This window comes from Opisthocomus hoazin, chromosome 32, assembly GCF_030867145.1.
Source record: "Opisthocomus hoazin isolate bOpiHoa1 chromosome 32, bOpiHoa1.hap1, whole genome shotgun sequence".
NCBI lineage: Eukaryota > Metazoa > Chordata > Aves > Opisthocomiformes > Opisthocomidae > Opisthocomus > Opisthocomus hoazin.
This window is the reverse complement of record NC_134445.1, coordinates 4,615,247-4,632,624: the sequence shown is the minus strand read 5'-3', so window position 1 is coordinate 4,632,624 and position 17,378 is coordinate 4,615,247. Positions and strand designations below refer to the sequence as shown.

The 17,378-nt window shown below is 74.7% G+C and overlaps 2 protein-coding genes across 2 annotated transcripts in view; both read right to left on the bottom strand.

Annotated features, from left to right (window-relative positions):
• KMT2D (lysine methyltransferase 2D) overlaps positions 1-10,517 on the bottom strand; it is a 30,160-nt gene extending 19,643 nt beyond the window's left edge. Inside the window, 25 exon segments of the mRNA XM_075445775.1 lie at positions 26-241; positions 791-838; positions 933-1,042; positions 1,127-1,291; positions 1,385-1,566; positions 1,769-1,873; positions 1,971-2,081; positions 2,485-2,598; positions 2,848-3,698; positions 3,781-3,915; positions 4,196-5,094; positions 5,231-5,397; positions 5,491-5,605; positions 5,701-5,762; positions 5,764-5,867; positions 5,971-6,133; positions 6,216-6,322; positions 6,421-6,550; positions 6,552-6,651; positions 6,743-6,869; positions 6,951-7,033; positions 9,870-9,955; positions 10,048-10,132; positions 10,222-10,394; positions 10,509-10,517. Of these exon segments, the coding sequence (XP_075301890.1) occupies positions 26-241; positions 791-838; positions 933-1,042; positions 1,127-1,291; positions 1,385-1,566; positions 1,769-1,873; positions 1,971-2,081; positions 2,485-2,598; positions 2,848-3,698; positions 3,781-3,915; positions 4,196-5,094; positions 5,231-5,397; positions 5,491-5,605; positions 5,701-5,762; positions 5,764-5,867; positions 5,971-6,133; positions 6,216-6,322; positions 6,421-6,550; positions 6,552-6,651; positions 6,743-6,869; positions 6,951-7,033; positions 9,870-9,955; positions 10,048-10,132; positions 10,222-10,268 (4,312 nt within the window). The 5' untranslated portion in view covers positions 10,269-10,394; positions 10,509-10,517.
• A 1,535-nt stretch (positions 10,518-12,052) lies between these two features.
• On the bottom strand, positions 12,053-16,552 carry DHH (desert hedgehog signaling molecule). Its single transcript, XM_075445607.1, is given in 6 exon segments — positions 12,053-13,048; positions 13,051-13,123; positions 13,125-13,453; positions 14,117-14,378; positions 16,089-16,220; positions 16,222-16,552. Coding segments are annotated over 6 exon segments (1,239 nt in total). The 5' UTR covers positions 16,402-16,552; the 3' UTR covers positions 12,053-12,785.
• Between the last annotated feature and the right edge of the window lie 826 nt (positions 16,553-17,378).

Genomic DNA, 17,378 nt, shown 5'->3' with positions numbered 1-17,378 from the left:
CCCCGCACGCCCCCAGAAAACGCACCTTCAGCTTTGAGCAGCTCGTCGGCATCCAGGTCGCCGTCCTTCTTGTCGTCGGGACCCAGGGGGTCGCCCCCCTCCAGCCCCCCGTCCCCGTTGAGGGCGCCCGGCCGGCCCTTGCGCTGCCGCCGCTTGTGCAGGGGCGAGAGGGAGAGGTTGCGCAGCACCGCCATGCCCGCCTCCGTCAGCCACACGCCCTCGAAGCGGAAATACTGCGGCTCTGCGGGGGCAAATCCCAGCGTCGGGGGGGCAAAAACCCCAGCGTCGGGGGGGCAAAAACCCCCAGCGTCGGGGGGGGGCAAAAACCCCAGCGTCTGGGGGGGGCAAAAACCCCCAGCGTCGGGGGGGGGGCAAAAACCCCAGCGTCGGGGGGGGGGCAAAACCCCCAGTGTCGGGGGGGGGGAAACCCCCAGCGTATGGGGGGGCAAAAACCCCCAGCGTATGGGGGGTGGGCAAAAACCCCAGCGTCGAGGGGGGGGCAAAAACCCCCAGCGTCGTTGGGGGGGGCAAAAACCCCCAGCGTCGGGGGGGGGTGGGGGCAAAAACCCCAGCGTTGAGGGGGGCAAAACCCCCCAGCGTCGGGGGGGGCAAAAACCCCAGCGTCGGGGGGGGGGCAAAAACCCCAGCGTCGGGGGGGGGGGGGCAAAAACCCCAGCGTCGAGGGGGGCAAAACCCCCCAGCGTCGGGGGGGGCAAAAACCCCAGCGTCGGGGGGGGCAAAACCCCCCAGCATCGGGGGGGGACGGCCCCGATCCCGGCACCGCACGCACCTGGCTCCTTCGCCTTGACCGAAGCGATCTCTGGGGGAGGCGCAGGCACTGCAGAGGGAAAGGCGGACGATGGGGAGGTGACCCCCCACGTCCCCCAAACGTCCCCCAGATCCCACTGGCTCCCCCCACTCCGGGTGCTCACCGGCCGGCTTGACGACGTAGGGCTGGCAGGCGCTGCAGTCGAAGCCTTCATCGGCAGCCTGCTCCACCTCCTCCTCCGTGAAGAGGCTGTCGCACGCCGCGTGCAGCCACCTGCGGGCAGCGGGGACCCGTCACGCACCCCGGGGCCCCCCCGACCCGAAGCCCCCCCCAGCCCCCGGGGGCCGCGGCGCTCACCGGTCGCAGTGCCGGCACTGGATGAGCAGGTCGTCCTCCACGTACTTCTCGCGGCAGAAGGGGCAGGCGACCAGGCTGGCGCAGGGCGCGCAGTGCGTGTAGTTGTTCTGCCACTCGCAGTGGAAGCCGGGGGAAGCCGCCCCGCACTGCACGCAGCACACGCACCTTGCGTGGGGGGAAAAGGGGGGGGGGGGGTCAGCGCCAGCCCCAAGCACCCCCCCCCCACACTCCCTTCGCGTCCATCCCCCCCCCACGCACCATTTGCACTTCCAGCCGCCCTTGGGGACGGTCTGCAGGGGGGGGTCCAGGCAGTAGGTGTGGTAGCTGATGTCGCAGTCGTCGCAGAGCAGGAGGCGGGAGGGGTCGGAGGCCTTGCCGCACACCTCGCAGACGATGCACTCCACGCAGCGCCAGCCCTTCAGCAGCATCACCTTCGTGATCTGGGGACGGCCAGCGCGGCGGCGTGAGCCCCGGCCACGGGGGTCCCCGGGCTCGGCACGGCCACGGGGGACACCCCACAGCTGCACGCACACGACCACGGGCGTGCGCCCAGGGGACAGGGCCCGGCCGCGCGGGGTCCCCAAGGGGCACAGCACGCTCCTGCCCGCGCGGCGCAGGGACAGGGGACCCGGTCCCCCTCACCTTGCTGTTGACGCAGTAGGGGTGGTAGCACTGGGAGCACTGGGAGCAGGCGAGGAGGTGCCCCTCGGCCCCACGCCCGAAGCTGCCGCACACCACGCACATGTCCTGGGGGAGAGGGGCCGTGAGAGGAGCCGTGGGGAGGGGGCAGGGGGGGACAGAAGTCCGTCCCGTCCATCTGTCCGTCCCCCAGCGCCCCGGTTACCTGCATGAGCACGAATTTGTCGGTGTTGGAGAAGAGGACGACCGTGTTCTGCATCGTGTCATCGTCGTCCTCGTCCTCCTCCTTGCTGGGCGAGCTCTCCACGTCGGCAAGCTGGGGACAGAGCGGGGGGCTCAGTGCCGAGGACCCCCACCCTCCGTGCAGTTTGGGGGGACACCAGCCACAGCCTGGCGCCAAACCGGGGGGCACGGGAACACACAGGGGCAGCAGATCCCCTGCAAGCCAGCCCCTCCCCGGGGACCAGCTCCGCCCCAGCCCTATACTTGTGGGGCAAAACCCCCAGACCCACAGCACAGCCCCAGGCAGTCACCTCCCCCCTCCACCCCCCCCGAGACCCCCACCCAGCCCACACGACCCCGAGGGCTCCTGAGCTTTTCCCAGGGACCAGGATAGTGAGGAAGGGGATGGAGGAGGCGGATGCTCGGCTCTCAGCCCTGTCTCCTAACAACTCGGGGACCCCCCCAGCCCCCCAACCTCTGCCCCAGCCCAGCCTTACTGCTAGGGTGTCAACGGACGAGGTGGTCGACTTCAGGCGCGCGCGGCCCCGGCCCCGGCTCCCGTGGGACCCACCTCGGGGACGCCTCCGCCCGGGGAAGCTGCTGCTGCGACCCTAGGGCCAAGGGGAGAGGGCGGTTACAGCAACCCGGGGGGGCCCAGCCGGACCCCCGCCACGTGTCCCAGCTGGGGCAGGGGCAGCGGAGGGGCACAGCCCCCATCCCACCCCCCTCGCTCGCTCGGCCCTCACCTACCCGCCACAGGGGCAGCCCGGGGAGGGGGACCCAGCCCCGGCAGCGCAGTGAGGTGGTGGGTTCCCCTCCCCTGACCCCCAAGATCAGGGCTGGCGGGGTCCCCCCAATACCTGCTTGACACGGGAGCGCCCCGGAGAGCTGCGTCGCCGGCTCTTGTCCCCGTCCCCCTTGGCGGCCGGCTCGAAGAGCAGCGAGTCGTCGGTCTCGGCACCCAGCGGCAGCGACCCCGCGTCCTCCTTCTGCAGGCTGGCGTCGGCCGAGGGTGGCCCCAGCTCGAGGGACAGCGAGCCCCCGCCCTCGGGGTCCGGGGAGCCCAGCAGCGGCTCCGAGCCCGGGAAGCTGCTGCTCGTGTCCCCCTGGCTCAGGTTGGAGATCTCGTTGAGGATGTCGGGCCGGGGGCGCAGGGCAGGGGGCTCGGGGCCCCCCTCATCCCCACGCCCCAGCAGCTTCTCCCCGGCGGCGCACACCTCCATGGGGGTCTCGGGGCCCAGCTCCTCCGGCTCCAGGAGCAAGGGGGACCCCTTGGCTTCGGGGTCCCCCCCAGCCCGGCCTTCCTCCAGCGCATCCTCCTCGCTCAGGGGTGGGGAGCTCCCGCCAGTGCCCTCCCGCTCCAGCCTCGGCGCCTCTTCCTCCTCCTCTTCCTCCTCCTCAGGCAGGCCCGGGAAGGGCCCCAGCTCCGGGGCTGGGCTGGCATGGGGGCCATCTCCGGGGGGGCTGGCTGGTGAACCCCCCTCGCCACCGGCCGTCTCCATCTCCTCCTCCTCAGGGGGCTCGGCGGGGGCCGGGGTGCAGGCAGGGGAGCCCAGGGCGGGCGGCGGCGAGCCCGGGGGCTCGGTGTCCATGGCAGTGCCGGGGCTGCCGGGGGGCTCGGGCAGGGCTGGGGCGGGCGGCTCGGGCACCTCGTCCTGCTTGGCGTCAGGCGAGGGATCTGGGGGGTGGGCAGGCGAGACAGCACAGAGATCTGGGGGGTGGCAAGGAGGGGACGGTGACATCTTGGCCCAAACAGAGACCCCCACCCAAGCCCGGAGCATCCCCAGACCCACCTGGGGGAGCCGGAAGTGGGGGTGCCGTCTCGGGGGGCAACAAGGGCTCCGGCTCCAGCTCCATCTCCTCTTCGGGGGGCACCTCCGGGGCCAGGGCTGGTGCTTCCTCTGCCACAGCCACCTCGGGGACGAGACCTGAGGGACAGGGCCACGGGTGAGGGGGGCCATGGGTGTCCCCTCGCCCCCTGCGCCACCCGGCCTGGGGCAGAGAGGCACCAAGCATTGCCCCAGCCTGGCCCAGAGACCCCCCCCAGCCCGCCACGTACCCCCAAAACGGGGCATCAAGGCACAAAATCAGGGTCAACAGATTGAGGGTCACGCAAGAGCAGTGCCGAGAGGACCCAGGTGTGGGACCCTAACACCCATGGGAGACAGCGGGAGGGGAAAAGGACAGACAGGGAGATCCCCCATTTACCTGGCGGCTTGGGGTCCTCCTCTGGCAGCGGCTTTTCGGGGAGCAGCTCGTCAGGGGGGGGCTCCTCAGGGGGCAGCTCGTCGAGGGGTGGTTTGTTGGGGGGCAGCTCATCAGGGGGTGGCTCGTCGAGGGGCGGCTCATGGGGGGCCAGCTCGTCAGGGGGAGACTTGTCAAGGGGTGGCTCGTCAGGGGGCAGCTCGTCAGGGGCTGATTTGTCCAGGGGGGGCTCGTCGGGGGGTGATTTGTCAGGGGGTGGCTCATGGGGGGGTGATTTGTCAGGGGGCAGTTCATCAGGGGGCAGCTCGTCGGGGGGCAGCTCCTCGAGTGGTGGTTTAGTGGGGGGCAGCTCATCGAGGGGAGGCATGCCGAGGGGCAGTTCGCTGGGGGGCAGCTCATCGAGGGGGGGTACATCAACGGGCAGCTCATCCAGGGACGGCCTCTCGAGGGGCAGCTCATCGGGGGGCGGCTCGTCAAGGGGCAGCACGAGAGGAGGGGGCTCCTCGGGGGGCTGCATGAGAGGAGGGGGCTCTTCAGGGGGCTGCATGAGAGGTGGGGGCTCTTCGGGGGGCTGAACGAGAGGTGGGGGCTCTTCGGGGGGCTGAACGAGAGGTGGGGGCTCCTCGGGGAGCTGAACGAGAGGTGGGGGGTCCTCGGGGGGCTGAACGTCAGGGGGCAGCTCAGCGGGAGGGGGCTTGTCGAGGGGCAGTTCATTGGGGGGCACCTCGCTGGGGGGCACCTCCACAGGGGCTGGCTCGCTGGGCGGGGGACACCCGCCGTCTCCCGGGGGTGCCTCCTCGGGGTCCCCCCTCGGCTGCGTCTCCTCACCGCACCCCACAGGCTCCGGCTCGGGCGGGGGGACGGGCACGTCTGTCGACTCGCTGCGGTCGGGGGACGCCAACCTGGATGGGGGGACCGGGTGAGGGGAGCGGGGCTCGGGCCACCCCCTCCTCCTCGGGGCCACGGGACCCGTCCTCCCACCCGCAAAGGGGCACCCAGCCCCCCACCCCCCAAACCGGTCCCCCCACCCCAACTCACGCCTGGGCAGGGGGGTCCGGCCGCGGCGCGTGTGCCAGCGCCTCGCGGGCGTCCTCCGCGGCGCGGCGCTGCTGGCAGCCCTCGCACACCGAGCAGCTCCGGTACCACCGGCAGCTGGGGTCGAGCGCTGCCGGCCGCCGGCCGCAGTCCGAGCAGACCCGGCAGTTCTAGGTGGGGGGGGAGCAGAGGCACGTGAGGGGTGGTGGGGGGGGGGGGGGATCGGGGGTCCCCCGTGCCCCCTCGGCGAGCGCGGGACACACCTTGCACTTCCAGGAGTCGGTGGGGAGGCCCTGGAGGGCCGGCTCCATGCAGAAGGTGTGGTAGCCCTTGTCGCACGCCTCGCAGACCAGCATCATGGAGTCCTCCCCGGGCTGCCTGCGGGGCGCGAGGGGGGGGCGTGAGGGTCTCGTCCCCCTCCCGCGCCCCTCGCCGCCCTTTCCCCCCCCCACCCCGCCCCGCCGCGGGCTCACCTGCAGGTCTGGCACACCTTGCACTCGGGGCACTGCCAGCCCGAGCGCTTGCGGGGCGTCAGGGGCGATCTCCAGGCAGGCCCCGTGGTAGTGCTGCCCGCAGCCCGTGCACAAAACCAGGTCCCGCAGGTCGCCCGGCCCCTCGCACACCGAGCACCGCGCGTCCTCTGCGCCGGGGGACAAGAGGGCTGTCAGCGTCACCCCCTCGCCAGGTAACCCCCTGGGACCCCCCGGGGCGGGAGGGGACCCCGCAGCCCACCCCGCACGCACCCGTCTGCAGGGCCTGGGCCGCGTGCTTGGGGCAGAGGAGCCGCAGGGTCTTCGCGGACTGGAAGCAGCCGCCGGCCGCGGCGCAGGGGAAGTGGTAGAGGCGGGGGCAGCCGCTCGCCCGGCACGGGATGCTGGCCCCCAGCCGCCGGCAGTGGTCACATTTCTGCAAGCGGGGGGGCGCGGTGGGCTGGGGGCCGCTGGCCGGGGTGGGCCGAGCCCCCGCCGCCCCCCCCCGCCCCGCTCACCTGTGAGATCCCTGAGAAAACAGCTCTGTCCACGCCGGCCAGCCCCGCGGGCCCGGGCCCCACGCCGGCGGACCAGGCTGCGCACCAGCGGTGCACCCAGCAGTGCCCTGCGGGGAGCGGGCGTCAGCCATTGGGGGGTCCCCGGGCTGGGGGGGGGGGGGACAGGGGGACGGGACGGGGACCCCGGGGTCGCGACAGCGCTCACCCGTCGGCTCGAAGAGCTGCGCCGGAGTCACCCGCTGGGAGAAGCCGATCTGCGCTGGGTCGTCGCCCGCCGGCTCCGGCTCCGGGGGGGGCTGGCCAGGCCCCTCGGGGGGGGTCGTGGCCCCCCAGGCGCTCAGCCCAGTCGGGCGCCGGCTCGAAGCGCTGCAGCTCCCGCTGCCCGTGCGGGCTCCAGTCCCCACAGTTGCAGAGGGCGCAGCGGCGGGCCGGCGCGCTGGGTGGGGGGACACGGGGTGTCAGGGATACCGCGGACCCCCCCCCTCCCCAGCTCCACGCCACCCCCTGAGCCCCCGCCCCGTCCTCACCTGCCGGCCTGGGGAGGTCCCTTCGTGTCCGTGCTCTCTGGCTCCGGCCCCGCGGAGGCTCCTTCGGGGGGTTTCAGGGGGTCCCCCTCCGCGCTGCCCATCTCCTCCGAGGCCACGGCCCCATCGGCTGGCGGGAGAGCGGCCGCCGGTCACCCCGGGGGGGGGGGGACACAGCGTCAGCCCCCCCAGCACCCTGCCCTGCGCTCACCGGGCGCGTCCGCGTCCTTCTCCTCGCTGGGCGGCTTCTGTCCGTCCATCCTGCCTCCGGCGTCCCCCGGGGGAGGCCCGCGGCTGCCAGGGGGGAGAGCCCTCAGCACAGGCCCCCCCGCACCGCCCCCCACCCCGGGGGACAGGGAAGCCCCCTCCCGCCGCTCCCCCTGAGGTGACTTTGGGGGGTCTCAGGCCGGCGGAATGGCCCCCCCGGAGCGGGTGGGGGGTCCGTGATCCCCTGGGGGCCAGGGACGGCTCCTCCCCACTCCCCCCCGGGGTCACCAGGACCCCCAGGAGCCACCCGGACGCCCCCCGGCAACACCGGCTCTGTGGGGGGAAGCGAAGCTGGGCCCCCCCCCCGGTGCCTCACGCCACGGAGCCAGGTGGGTTTTGGGGTGCAGCACGGGGCCCCCCCCCCTCAGCACCCACTGCTGCCTGCACCCCGTTTTCCCCCGCGCCAGCACCGACCCAGCCCAGCCCCCGCGGTGTGGGGGGGGGGCTTCACCCCCAAACACCCCGACGGAAGCTGGGGGGGCCATGCCCCCTCCCACCTGTTCTTCACAGTCCCCCCAAAACCCAGGGGGAGCAGATGGGGGGGGACAGCAAAGAAGACCCCAAACCCGACCGCAAGCCACCCGCGGGGGAGGGGACACCCCCAGCCCCACGCACCGACCACCCCCCCAGGGGCAGCGGGGACGGGGGCTGCGCTGGAGCAGCCCCGGGCACCCCGAAACCCCGGCTGCCCACCGAGGCGGGGGGGGGAGAGCCCCTGGCGATGCACGGCCCGGGGTGGGGGGCAACCCCCCCCCCCCCGGTTCCGGGGGGATCGGGGCGGCTGCGCGCTCCCCGGAAGGGCCCCGGCGCGCACCGGGGACGGGGGGGGATCGGCGGAGGGGCCCGGCCGGCCCTGCCCGCGCCCCCCGGGGGGCTGAAACACCGCGCGGGGACCTCCCCCCCCCCCCCTTCCCTTCCCCGGTGCCCCCGCGCCGCGCTCCGCCCCCCCTGCCCGGTCCAACCGGGCCCTCCAGGGGTGCCGAGCCAGCCAGGCCCGGTACCCCGGCCCGCCGCGGCCTACCCGGCACCGGAGCGCCGGGCCCGGCCGTACCTCGGCTCAGGCGGCGGCGCGGCGGCCCGGGCCCCGGCGGCGGGCATGGCCGGTACCGGTGCCGGTAGCGGACACAAAGGGAGCGGCGGGCCGCGCTCCGGGCCCGGCCGCCGGGGAGGCCTGGCCGGGAGGAGGAGGAGGAGGAGGAGCGGCCCGGCGGAGGCGGCGCGGCCCGGGACCGACCGCGGGGCCTTTCCCTTCCGGGGCGGCGGGGGCCGGGGTCGAACGCGCGGGAGCCCCGGTGGGTCCGCCTCCCCTTCCCCCCCCCCCCGGTTCTTACCCCCGCGGCCGCCCTACGCCGACGGGCCTCGGGGCGCGGGGCGGACGGTGCTCCCCGGCGCGGCCATTTCCAGAGGAAAGTAGGTCCCGCCGCCCGCCCCCGCCCCGCCCCGCCGGGGCCGCCGCGCTGCGCCCTGGGGGCCGCGGGCGGGGGGCGCCGCGCCCGCACTACTTGGCGGCGGGGGTTCGGGCGGAGGGAGACCGCTGCGCGGCGGCGGCGCTGCGGCCGTGGCGCTGTTGGGGGGGGGGGGGGGGGGGAGGTGTGACGGCGCGGGCCGCAGCGCACGCTGCCGGGAGGAGGGATCCCTCCGCCGAGCTTAACCCTGCCGGCGCCGGGGCGGGCGCAGCGCACGTGGGCAGGGCGGGGCGGCACCGCAGGCTCCGCCCACCCCGGCCCCGCCCGCGCGGGGACGCGCGTGGCCGGGGGGGTGATGACACACACGACACAGGCTCCCGTCCCGCCGCCCCCCCTCCCCCCCCGGTGCTGCTCACCCGCGGCCCCTCCCGGTACTGGGCAGTCACGGCCACGCACAAGCGAAGCCCCCGCACCGTAGCCCGGGGGGGGGGGGGGGGGGGGGGGGAACGGAACTCCCCGGGGGGAGTGGGGGCTCCCCGGAGAGGGGGGGGGGGGTGTCTCCCCTTGTTCACCCCCACCCGGGACCGGGCAGCCCCGGGGAGACCAAGGGCAGGTGCAGCCCCCTACCCCCCCCCCCGAGCCCCCAGACCCAGAGTGCGGGGGGTCTGGGGGGACGGGCAGACCCCCGCTGGCCCCCCAGGCTGCAACAGCCCAGCACGGGCCATGGGGGGCCCAGAGCAGCACCCCCCGCATCCCAACACCCCACTTCCCTCCTCCTCTCTACCAGCGTAATTGGGTAATTAGCAGTAATTAGCCAGGCTGGGTGGAGATAAGCCACACCGGGAACCGCAGCCAGGCCGGGGCACCCCAGCAGCACAGAGCCCCCCCCTCACCCAGCCGGGACCCCAGAGCCCCGCCCCGGTCCCAACAACGGCCCCAGGGTGCTCAGCCCCATGGCGAGGAGGGGGGGGGGCTCTGCCCCATAGTGGTTTTGGGGTTGGGGGGATCCCCCCATGCTGCCTCACCTTCCCCCTCTGCCCCAGGGCAGGACCCCCCCCAGCCCGGGCTCGGAGGGGCTTCATTACAAACCAGCGTTTAATTGTCCCAGCCCCGCGGCCCTGACTCCCACGAGCGGCGGCTGCCAGCGCGGCACAGCCGGACCGCGGCCCCGCGCCGCGAACAGCACCCGCATTCAGCCCCAGCGTCTCCTGCGGGGGGGGGACAGCGGCTACGAGCAGGGGGTGCTCCCCAGCTGGGATAGGACCCCTGCCCCGCTCCCAGCCCCTCGCCAGCTCCACAGCCTGTGCAAAGTAAGGGGGTCCCGTACAACGGCGGGACCGCGTGGCCCTGGGCCCCCCAAAGCCACCGCCATGGCCCGGGGGAAGGTCCCATGGGGGGTCTGTCCCTTCCCGGGGGTCCGTCCCGTCCGGGGGGGGTCTGTCCCATCCCGGGCTCACATCAGGTGGCAGCCGGCTGATCTGCTGTAGGAGTTGTCCACGCGGTCAATCTCCTGGATGATCTTCATGAAGATCCCCTGGGTCACCTGGGGACAAGGGTACGTCAGCCCCGGCACCCCCAGGACCCCACTCCCAGCCCTGGGGGGGGGGGGGGGGTGTGCATCGCCCTGCCCCAGACCTGGCTCTCCTTGGCCGAGGACTCGAGGAAGATGGCTCCCCACGACTCCGCCAGCTTCTTCCCCTCATCCGTCCTCACCTCCCGGCTAGAGACGCAGCAGAGGACAGGCGGGGTGGGCTGCCGGCTCCTCGGGAGGGGACAGGACCCCCAGAGACACCCCCCCCCCCCCCTTACCTCTGCAGCGCCAGGTCCGCCTTGTTCCCCACCAGCACCACGGGCATGCTGCGGGCACGGGGAGGGTGAGGGCCCGGCCCCCCGGGCACCCCCTCCCCGGGAGGGACAGCACCTACCGCGTCCTCCCCCGGCTCTCGTACAGCTCCTTGCGAAGGGTCTTCACCACCTGGAAGCTGGGGGGAGAAGGGGAGCTCCGGGTGCTGCACCCCCCCCCCCCACCCTAGGGTCCCCCCTCAGGGAGGGGCCCCCTCCCCAGCGCCGGGGGACGGCCGGGCAGGGTCCCTCACCTCCGCAGGGACGTCACCGAGTACACCAGGACGTAGCCGTGGATGCCGATGACGAAGGAGTGGGGCAGGATGGTGTACTCGTCCTGGGGGGGTGGGGGGGTGGCAGGGCCGGTGCCGGGGGCAGCTCCGGGGCCAGCAGCCCCCCCCCTCCAGGCCCCCCACCCCCCCCCCCAGCGTTACCTGCCCAGCCGTGTCCACCAGCTGCAGCTGGAACTCATCCTTGCCCACCGCCACCATCTTGTTGTAGGCTGCGGGGGTGGCACCGGGTCAATGGGGCCGCGCCCCCCGACCCCCCCCCCCAGACCTGCCGCCTCCCCCCCCCCCCACTCTGGGGGGGGTTTCAGCCCCCCAACACACAAGGTTTTGGGGCACAGGCCAGCAGTGGGGACGTGTCCGTCCTCATCGGCCCTGGCAGGAAGTGGGAAGGGGGACCCCAGGCAGCCCCCGCCTCCCCACGCGCCCCCCCCCCAAACTTACTGCAGGGACCCGCCGTGCTGAGCCCCCCCCCTCCCACCCCCCCCCCCCCAGCTCCCACGCACCACCCCGCGCCGGGCCCCGCCCCGAGCCGCATGGGGCAGAGGGCACAGCCCCCCCACGAGGACCCCCCCGCACTGACCCACGGCGCGGTACCCGAGATGAGCACTTTGCGGTGGCGCAGGAGCGGCATGGCCCACGCCGCGGGTGGGGCGGGCGGGCGGCGCGGGCGGGCGCGGCACACAGCGCTATAAACCGCCCCGCCGCGGCGGGGAGGGGGCGACGCCGCCGCCACTACAACCGGCCGCCCCACGTGACCACAACATCGCCCCGCCCGCCGCTCCCATTGGCCACGCGGCGCCGGCCGGGGGCGGGGCGAGGCGGAGGCGCAGGCGCGCTGGCCGCCGGGCTCCATTCATGAAAACGGAGGGAACGGTCGGGGCCACGTGGTGGCCGCGCCCCGGCCTGGAGACCCCCAGCGACCCCCCAGGAACACTCGCTCCACCCCCGAGATCCCCACCCCGGCCCCCCCGGGATGCCCAGCCCTATTCCCAGGGACCCGCAGCCCCCCGGGGATGCCCCAGACCCCCGGGTGCCTGACCCCAGCCCCAGGGAACCCCCAGCCCCAGGGACCCCCAGCCCCCCAGGGTGCCCGACCACATTCCCAGGGACCCCCATTCTTCCAGGGTGCCCAACCCCAGCCCCAGGGACCCCCAGCCTCAGGGACCCCAGCCCCGCAGGGAGCCCTACCCTGTTTCCAGGGACCCCCAGACCCCAGGATGCCCAGCCCCAGGGGTCCCCAACTCCACGGGGTGCCCGACCCATTCCCAGGGACCCCCAGCCCTCCAGGGTGCCCGACCACCAGCTCTAGGGACCCGCAGCCCCCCGGGGATGCCCCAGCCCACCTGGGATTCCCAGCCCCATTCCCAGGGACCCCCAGCCTCAGGGACCCCCCAGCCCCCCGAGGTGCCCGACCCCAGCCCCAGGGACCTGCAGCCCCCTGGGGATGCCCCAGCCCTCACCCCGGCCCTGCGCAGCCCCCACTCCCAGCCACGGCTCCAGCAGGGCCATAGAGTCTCTTTATTTATCCAAACAATTAAATAGTAGTATTTCTTCTTTTTTTTTAAAACAGAAGTGGTTAAGAGCAGGCTGGCCCCCTGCCCCGTGGGGCGGGCCCCACTGCCGGGCGGGCGGGCGCGGGGGGGACATTTATATTACCATTTATAAATAGAAAAATAAAACTCTCAAGCAGGGTGGGTTAGCGGTTAGCATGGTTAGAGCCGGGCCCGGCGCAGGGTGCGGTGGCCGACCCCCTGCCCAGCCACCCTGTGGCACTGAGCTGCACGGGCACCGGGGCAGCGGCACCGCGGGCGGCGCGGGGACCGACCCGGAGCTGGGGGACGGTCGGGAGCTGCTGCCGGATGCTCGGGGTTGGGCCGATTCGGCGTCGCTGGGCTGGGTTTGGCCCCGGCGCAGGATCCGGTGGTGCCCAGCCTTGGCTCGACGGGCAGCAACCCCGGCCCCAGCGCAGCGGTTAATAAAGCAATAAATACAGGGGGGGCACGTGGGGGTCCCGGCTGGGCACCCGCAGTGCGGCAGGGGGGCTCCGGGACACGGGAGGGGGCTGAGCCCAGGTCCTTGCGCCACCCCACGAACCCCGTCCAGGGACCCCCTCCCCACAGGGTTGGGGGTCCCTCCGCCCCTCCTCCCTGGGTCCAAAGGGGGGGGTGCAGGGCAGGACCCCCCCCTACTTCCAGTGTGCGGCTTGATCTGCAGTGCGGCGACTGGGGGGGCCGGGGACCCCTACGCCTGCAGGGCCTCGTGGCCCAGCACGCGCCCGGCCAGCCGGTAGAGCAGGCGGGAGTACCAGTGCATGCCCGCCTCCGGCACCGTCCCGTTGCCCGCCTGGGCGCGGGCGGGCAGCAGCGAGAGGAGCCCGTGGAAGAGGCGGAGGGGGGCGAAGGCGCGGTGGGCCCAGCGGTGACTCTCCAGGACGGCGTAGCAGGATGCCAGCACCCCGTTGACCAGCAGCGTCCCGTGGGAGGTGAGGGGGGCGAAGACCCCACGCCGTCCTCCCGCGAGACCCGCAGCACCCTTGCCGGGCGCAGCCCCTGCCCGCCGGCCCCGTGGGCCAGCACCGCGATCGCCCGGTCGCACACGGCGGGCGAAGACGGGCAGGAAGGCGGCCGTGCCGTTGGCGGCCCCGCGAGCCGCGAAGACCAAGTGGGATGGCGTGAGGAGTAGCCGGCGCGCCGGGCTGGCCGTCTCGATGGCCACGAAGGAGGCGCGTTGGCCCAGGTCACGGTCGAGGAAGAGCAGCACCTCGGTGGGCACCAGGCGCCCACCCGGCTCCGCACCCAGCACCCAGTCGCCCCGGCGCAGGTCGGCCAGGCCCCGGCGCTCGCCGCTCCGCAGCGTCACGGTGGCGTGGCCGGGGAAGCAGCCGCCGGTGCGGATGGCCAGCGAGTTGTCTGGGCGGATGGAGAAAGCCCGTGGGTCTCCCGTCCCCGCTTGGCCACCTCCGCGGGCCACCGGCTCCGGAGGGGAAACGGCCCCGCGCGGATCCGCCCCCCCCTGGTCCCCCAAACCGGAACAAAGCGGGCATTTTCCGAAGCCCCCCCGGTTCCCGTGCGTGGCTCCCGGGAGGCCGGGTGCTGCAGGGCCCCTTTGTCCCTCCCGCACTGACGCCCTTTGTTCCGGGCTGGGGACGGTGACATTTACGGCCACTTTCACTTTCTGTCAATTGTCACCGCTGGGCCGGACAGGCGCTGCCGGCCGGAGGGGCTGTGGGGCTGGGGGCCGCGGGCTGGGCCGTGACCGTCCAGACCGGCTCAGCCACCCCCGCCGTGCCCCGCACCGGGAGCTGCGCTGCCAGCGTGGCTCCGGCCAGGCAAAGTTTGGGGGAGGAAGTGTGGTTTTTGCCAATCTGGTGGCCGGAAAGGCCAGGGGGAGCTGGGCTGGGGCCAGGCACGGGCTGGACCCTCTGGGGCCGGACACGGGCCAGAGCAGGGCCACATCCCGCACGGCTCCAGGGTGCCAAGGGGGAGCAGGGGTGGCTGCGGGGCCGTGGGTTGGGGTGCCTACGGTGCCAGCAGCCCCCCGCCCCAGCAGCAGCCCCCCGCCCCGCGCGATACCTGCTTTGACCGAGACGTGGACGTGCGCCTTGGACTCGTAGTAGACCCAGTCGAAGCCGGCCTCGACGGCCAGGCGCGCCAGCATGCCGTACTTGTGGCGGTCGCGGTCGGAGGTGGTGATGTCCAGCGCCCGGCCCTCGTAGTGCAGCGAGTCGGGGAGGTGGTGCCCGTCCTCGTCCCAGCCCTCCGTCACCCGCAGCTTCACCCCCGGCCACATGTTCATCACCGCGATGGCCAGCGAGTTCACCCGCTCCTTGCAGCGCTGGGGGGGGGGACACACACCAGCATCGGGGTCACCCCCAGCCCCGCCGCAGCGCCCAGTCCCCTCCCTAAGGGGGTCTGCACGCAGATGGATGGACGTGGGCACGGGGCTTGGAGGGAGCCCAAAGGGGCTACTGGGGGGGGTAGATGGGGTGTCCCCCCCGGGGCGCAGCGAGGGGCACGGCAGAGCAGCCCCCCTCCGGCCTGGGTGCAGGTTGAACGTTAACATGCCCCGGGGGCCCGGGGTGGAGGCCCCCCCGGCACGGGCAGCCAGGCAGAACGGGCAGGGGACCGGGACGGGGACTGGGGCAGTGTCACCTTCCCCACGGCCACAGCCGTGACTGATTAACTCGGTGGGGGGGCGGGGGGGGGGCAGAGCCAAGGCGCAGCAGACCCCCAACCAGACCCGAGTCCTGGAGCAGCACCGGGGGGGGGGCTCAGCGCCGGCCGGGTGGGGAGCAGGGCTTGGGGGGCAACCGGGGGCGTCCGGGGCTCCAGTGCCCAGAGCCGAGGGCGGTGGCGGGGGGTCTCGGGGGGGCCCCGGGGTCCCTTTGCCCGCCAGCGCCCGCAGCACTGACGTGGGGTGCAGGGCTCGTAGCTCCCCCCGGTGTGTCCCCCCCCCACCCCCAGCAGCTGGTGAGGTCACTGTGTCCCCCCGCTCCCCCGCGCAACAAAGCCGCTCCCGGGAGCGCGGGCCGCGGGGGCGGGAGTGCGGGGCGCGGGCCCGGGGCGGCCCGGTCGGGGGGGGGGGGGGGGCGGCAGCGGCGGGGGGGCAGGAATGCGCCCGGCCCGGCCCGGCCCGGCCACAATGGGCCCCTTCCAGCCCGGCGCTGAGCTCAGGCCCCGGGAATGCCGGCCCGACCACAAAGGGCCCTTTCAGCCGCCCGCACCCCGGGCCGGCCCCGCGCCCGCGGGCCCCCCCCCGCCGCCCCGGCCCCCACCACCGCCCCGGCCCCGCCGGGCTCGCCGGCGCCTGGACCACTCGCAGCATCCCCCGTCGCCATGGCGACCGCGGAGCCGCCCCTCGTCATGGCAACCGTCAGCATCCCGGCGGGGTGCGGCGCGTCCAGGGCTCCCGCCGGCCCAGATCCCCCCCCCCCCAAAACCCCGGTGCCGGGGCGCGGGGGGAGCGGAGCTGCCGCATCCCCGTGCTCCCGGTGCGGCGGCCGGACCCCGAGCCGCCCCCGTCCCGTTGATCCCCGACAGCGGGGCCTTAAGGCTCCACCGCGCCGCCGTGGACCGGGGACCGGGGCAAGGCACCGTGCGGCCCCAGGGGGGGGGCCCTGCGCCCCGGGAGGCTCCGTGCGCCCCGGGGAGGGAGCATCGGTGCCCCCGGGGAAAGATCCGTGCGCCCCGGGGATGGTCCGTGCCCCCCGGTTAAGGTCCGTGAGCCCCGGAGAGGGTGGGTGCTGCCCGGGGAGGGCGGTTCCCCCCAAGAAGGATCCTTGAGCCCCGGGGACGGTCGGTGCCCCCCGGGGAGGGTCCGTGCGCCCCGGGGAGGGTCCGTGCGCCTCTGGGAGGGTGGGTGCTGCCACGGAGAGGGTGGGTGCTGCCCCAGGGAGTGGCGGTGCTCCCCGGGAAAGGTCGGTGCCCCCCGGGGAGGGTGGGTGCTGCCCGGGGAGGGTCGCTGCGCTCTCTCTCTCCCCCCCCCCCGCCGCTCCCGTGCCCCCGGGAGCGGGGCCGGGCCGGGCCGGGCGCAGCCCCCACCCACCTCGGTCATCAGCCGGTCCGCCCCCGTGTTCTCCTCGTCCTTGAAGATGATGTCGGGGTTGTAGTTGGGCACCAGGTCCCTGAAGCGCTCCGAGCCCCGCAGCACTTTGCCCTCCGCCTTCCCGCTCGCCCCCCAGCGTCTGCTCGGGCACGTTGGGCACGAACTGCTTGTAGAGCAGCGGCGAGAGCTGCCGCCGGCCCAGCCGCCGCCGCCCCACCGGGCCCCGGCCCGGGCCGCAGCCCAGCGCCGGGGCGGCCAGCAGGCAGGCGGCCAGGCCGAGCAGCCCGAGGGCGAGCGGGTTCCGCCGGGGCATCCCGGGCTCCGGGCCCCGCTGCCTCCGCCGGCCCCGCTCAGTCGCCGGGGGCACGGGAGGCCGGGGCGGGCATGGTCCCGGTGCGGCGGCCCCGGGGCTTTTAGAGGGTCGCGGTGCCAGGGGCGGGTCGGCGCCGTTTCCTTCTCACACCCACGGGACCGTCGCCGCTGCGGGATCCGAGGCCGCCCGGGAGGACGGACACCCCCCGCACACCCCCCCACCCCACCCCCCCGCCGGTGCCGCCACCCACTCGGAGCGCGGCACCCGGGCACCGGGACGGTCCGGTCCCCCCCCCCGCCGCCGGCTCCACGCCCACGGGAGCTGCACCCCGGCCCCGGGGACTCCCCGACCCAGACCGAGCCTCCGGGAAAGCCCTTCTGCCGCTGCGGCCCGGCACCGGGCACCGGGCAGCGGGCACCGGGCAGCGGGCACCGGGCAGCCGCACCCCACCCGCGCACTGTCCCGGCAGCGGGCACCGGGAAGCGGCACCCCACCCGCGCACTGTCCTGGCACCGGGACCCGGGACCCGGCTCCTGGTGCTGCCCCGGGACCGGCCCCGGGACCTGTCCCCGCTCCAGACCTCGCCCCCCCCGCGTCTGAACCGTACGCTCCGGTACCGGCTTCTCTCACCCGCTCCCGGTACCGGGACCCCCCCTAATCCCGGTCCTGACGCAGGGCTTCTGGTCCCGGGACGTCTCCCCTCTCCCGTCACCGCCTCTCGGGACCGGGGAACCCCTCTCCCGGCGCCGGCCCCGGTCTCGTACCGCTGCCCCCGGCACCGGGGACACCCGTTATCCCAACGCCGCTCCGCCGGTACCGGCACCTGCTCCGTCCCCTGGCACAGCCCCGCTCCCGGGACCCGCTCCCTGGCTCTACCCCGGTCCCCCCTCTTCGGTCCGAGCCCCGGTACCGGTACCCGCTGCCGGCCCAGCCCCCGGTACCGGCCGCCCCGGGTGCCGGTCAGCACCGTGCGCTGC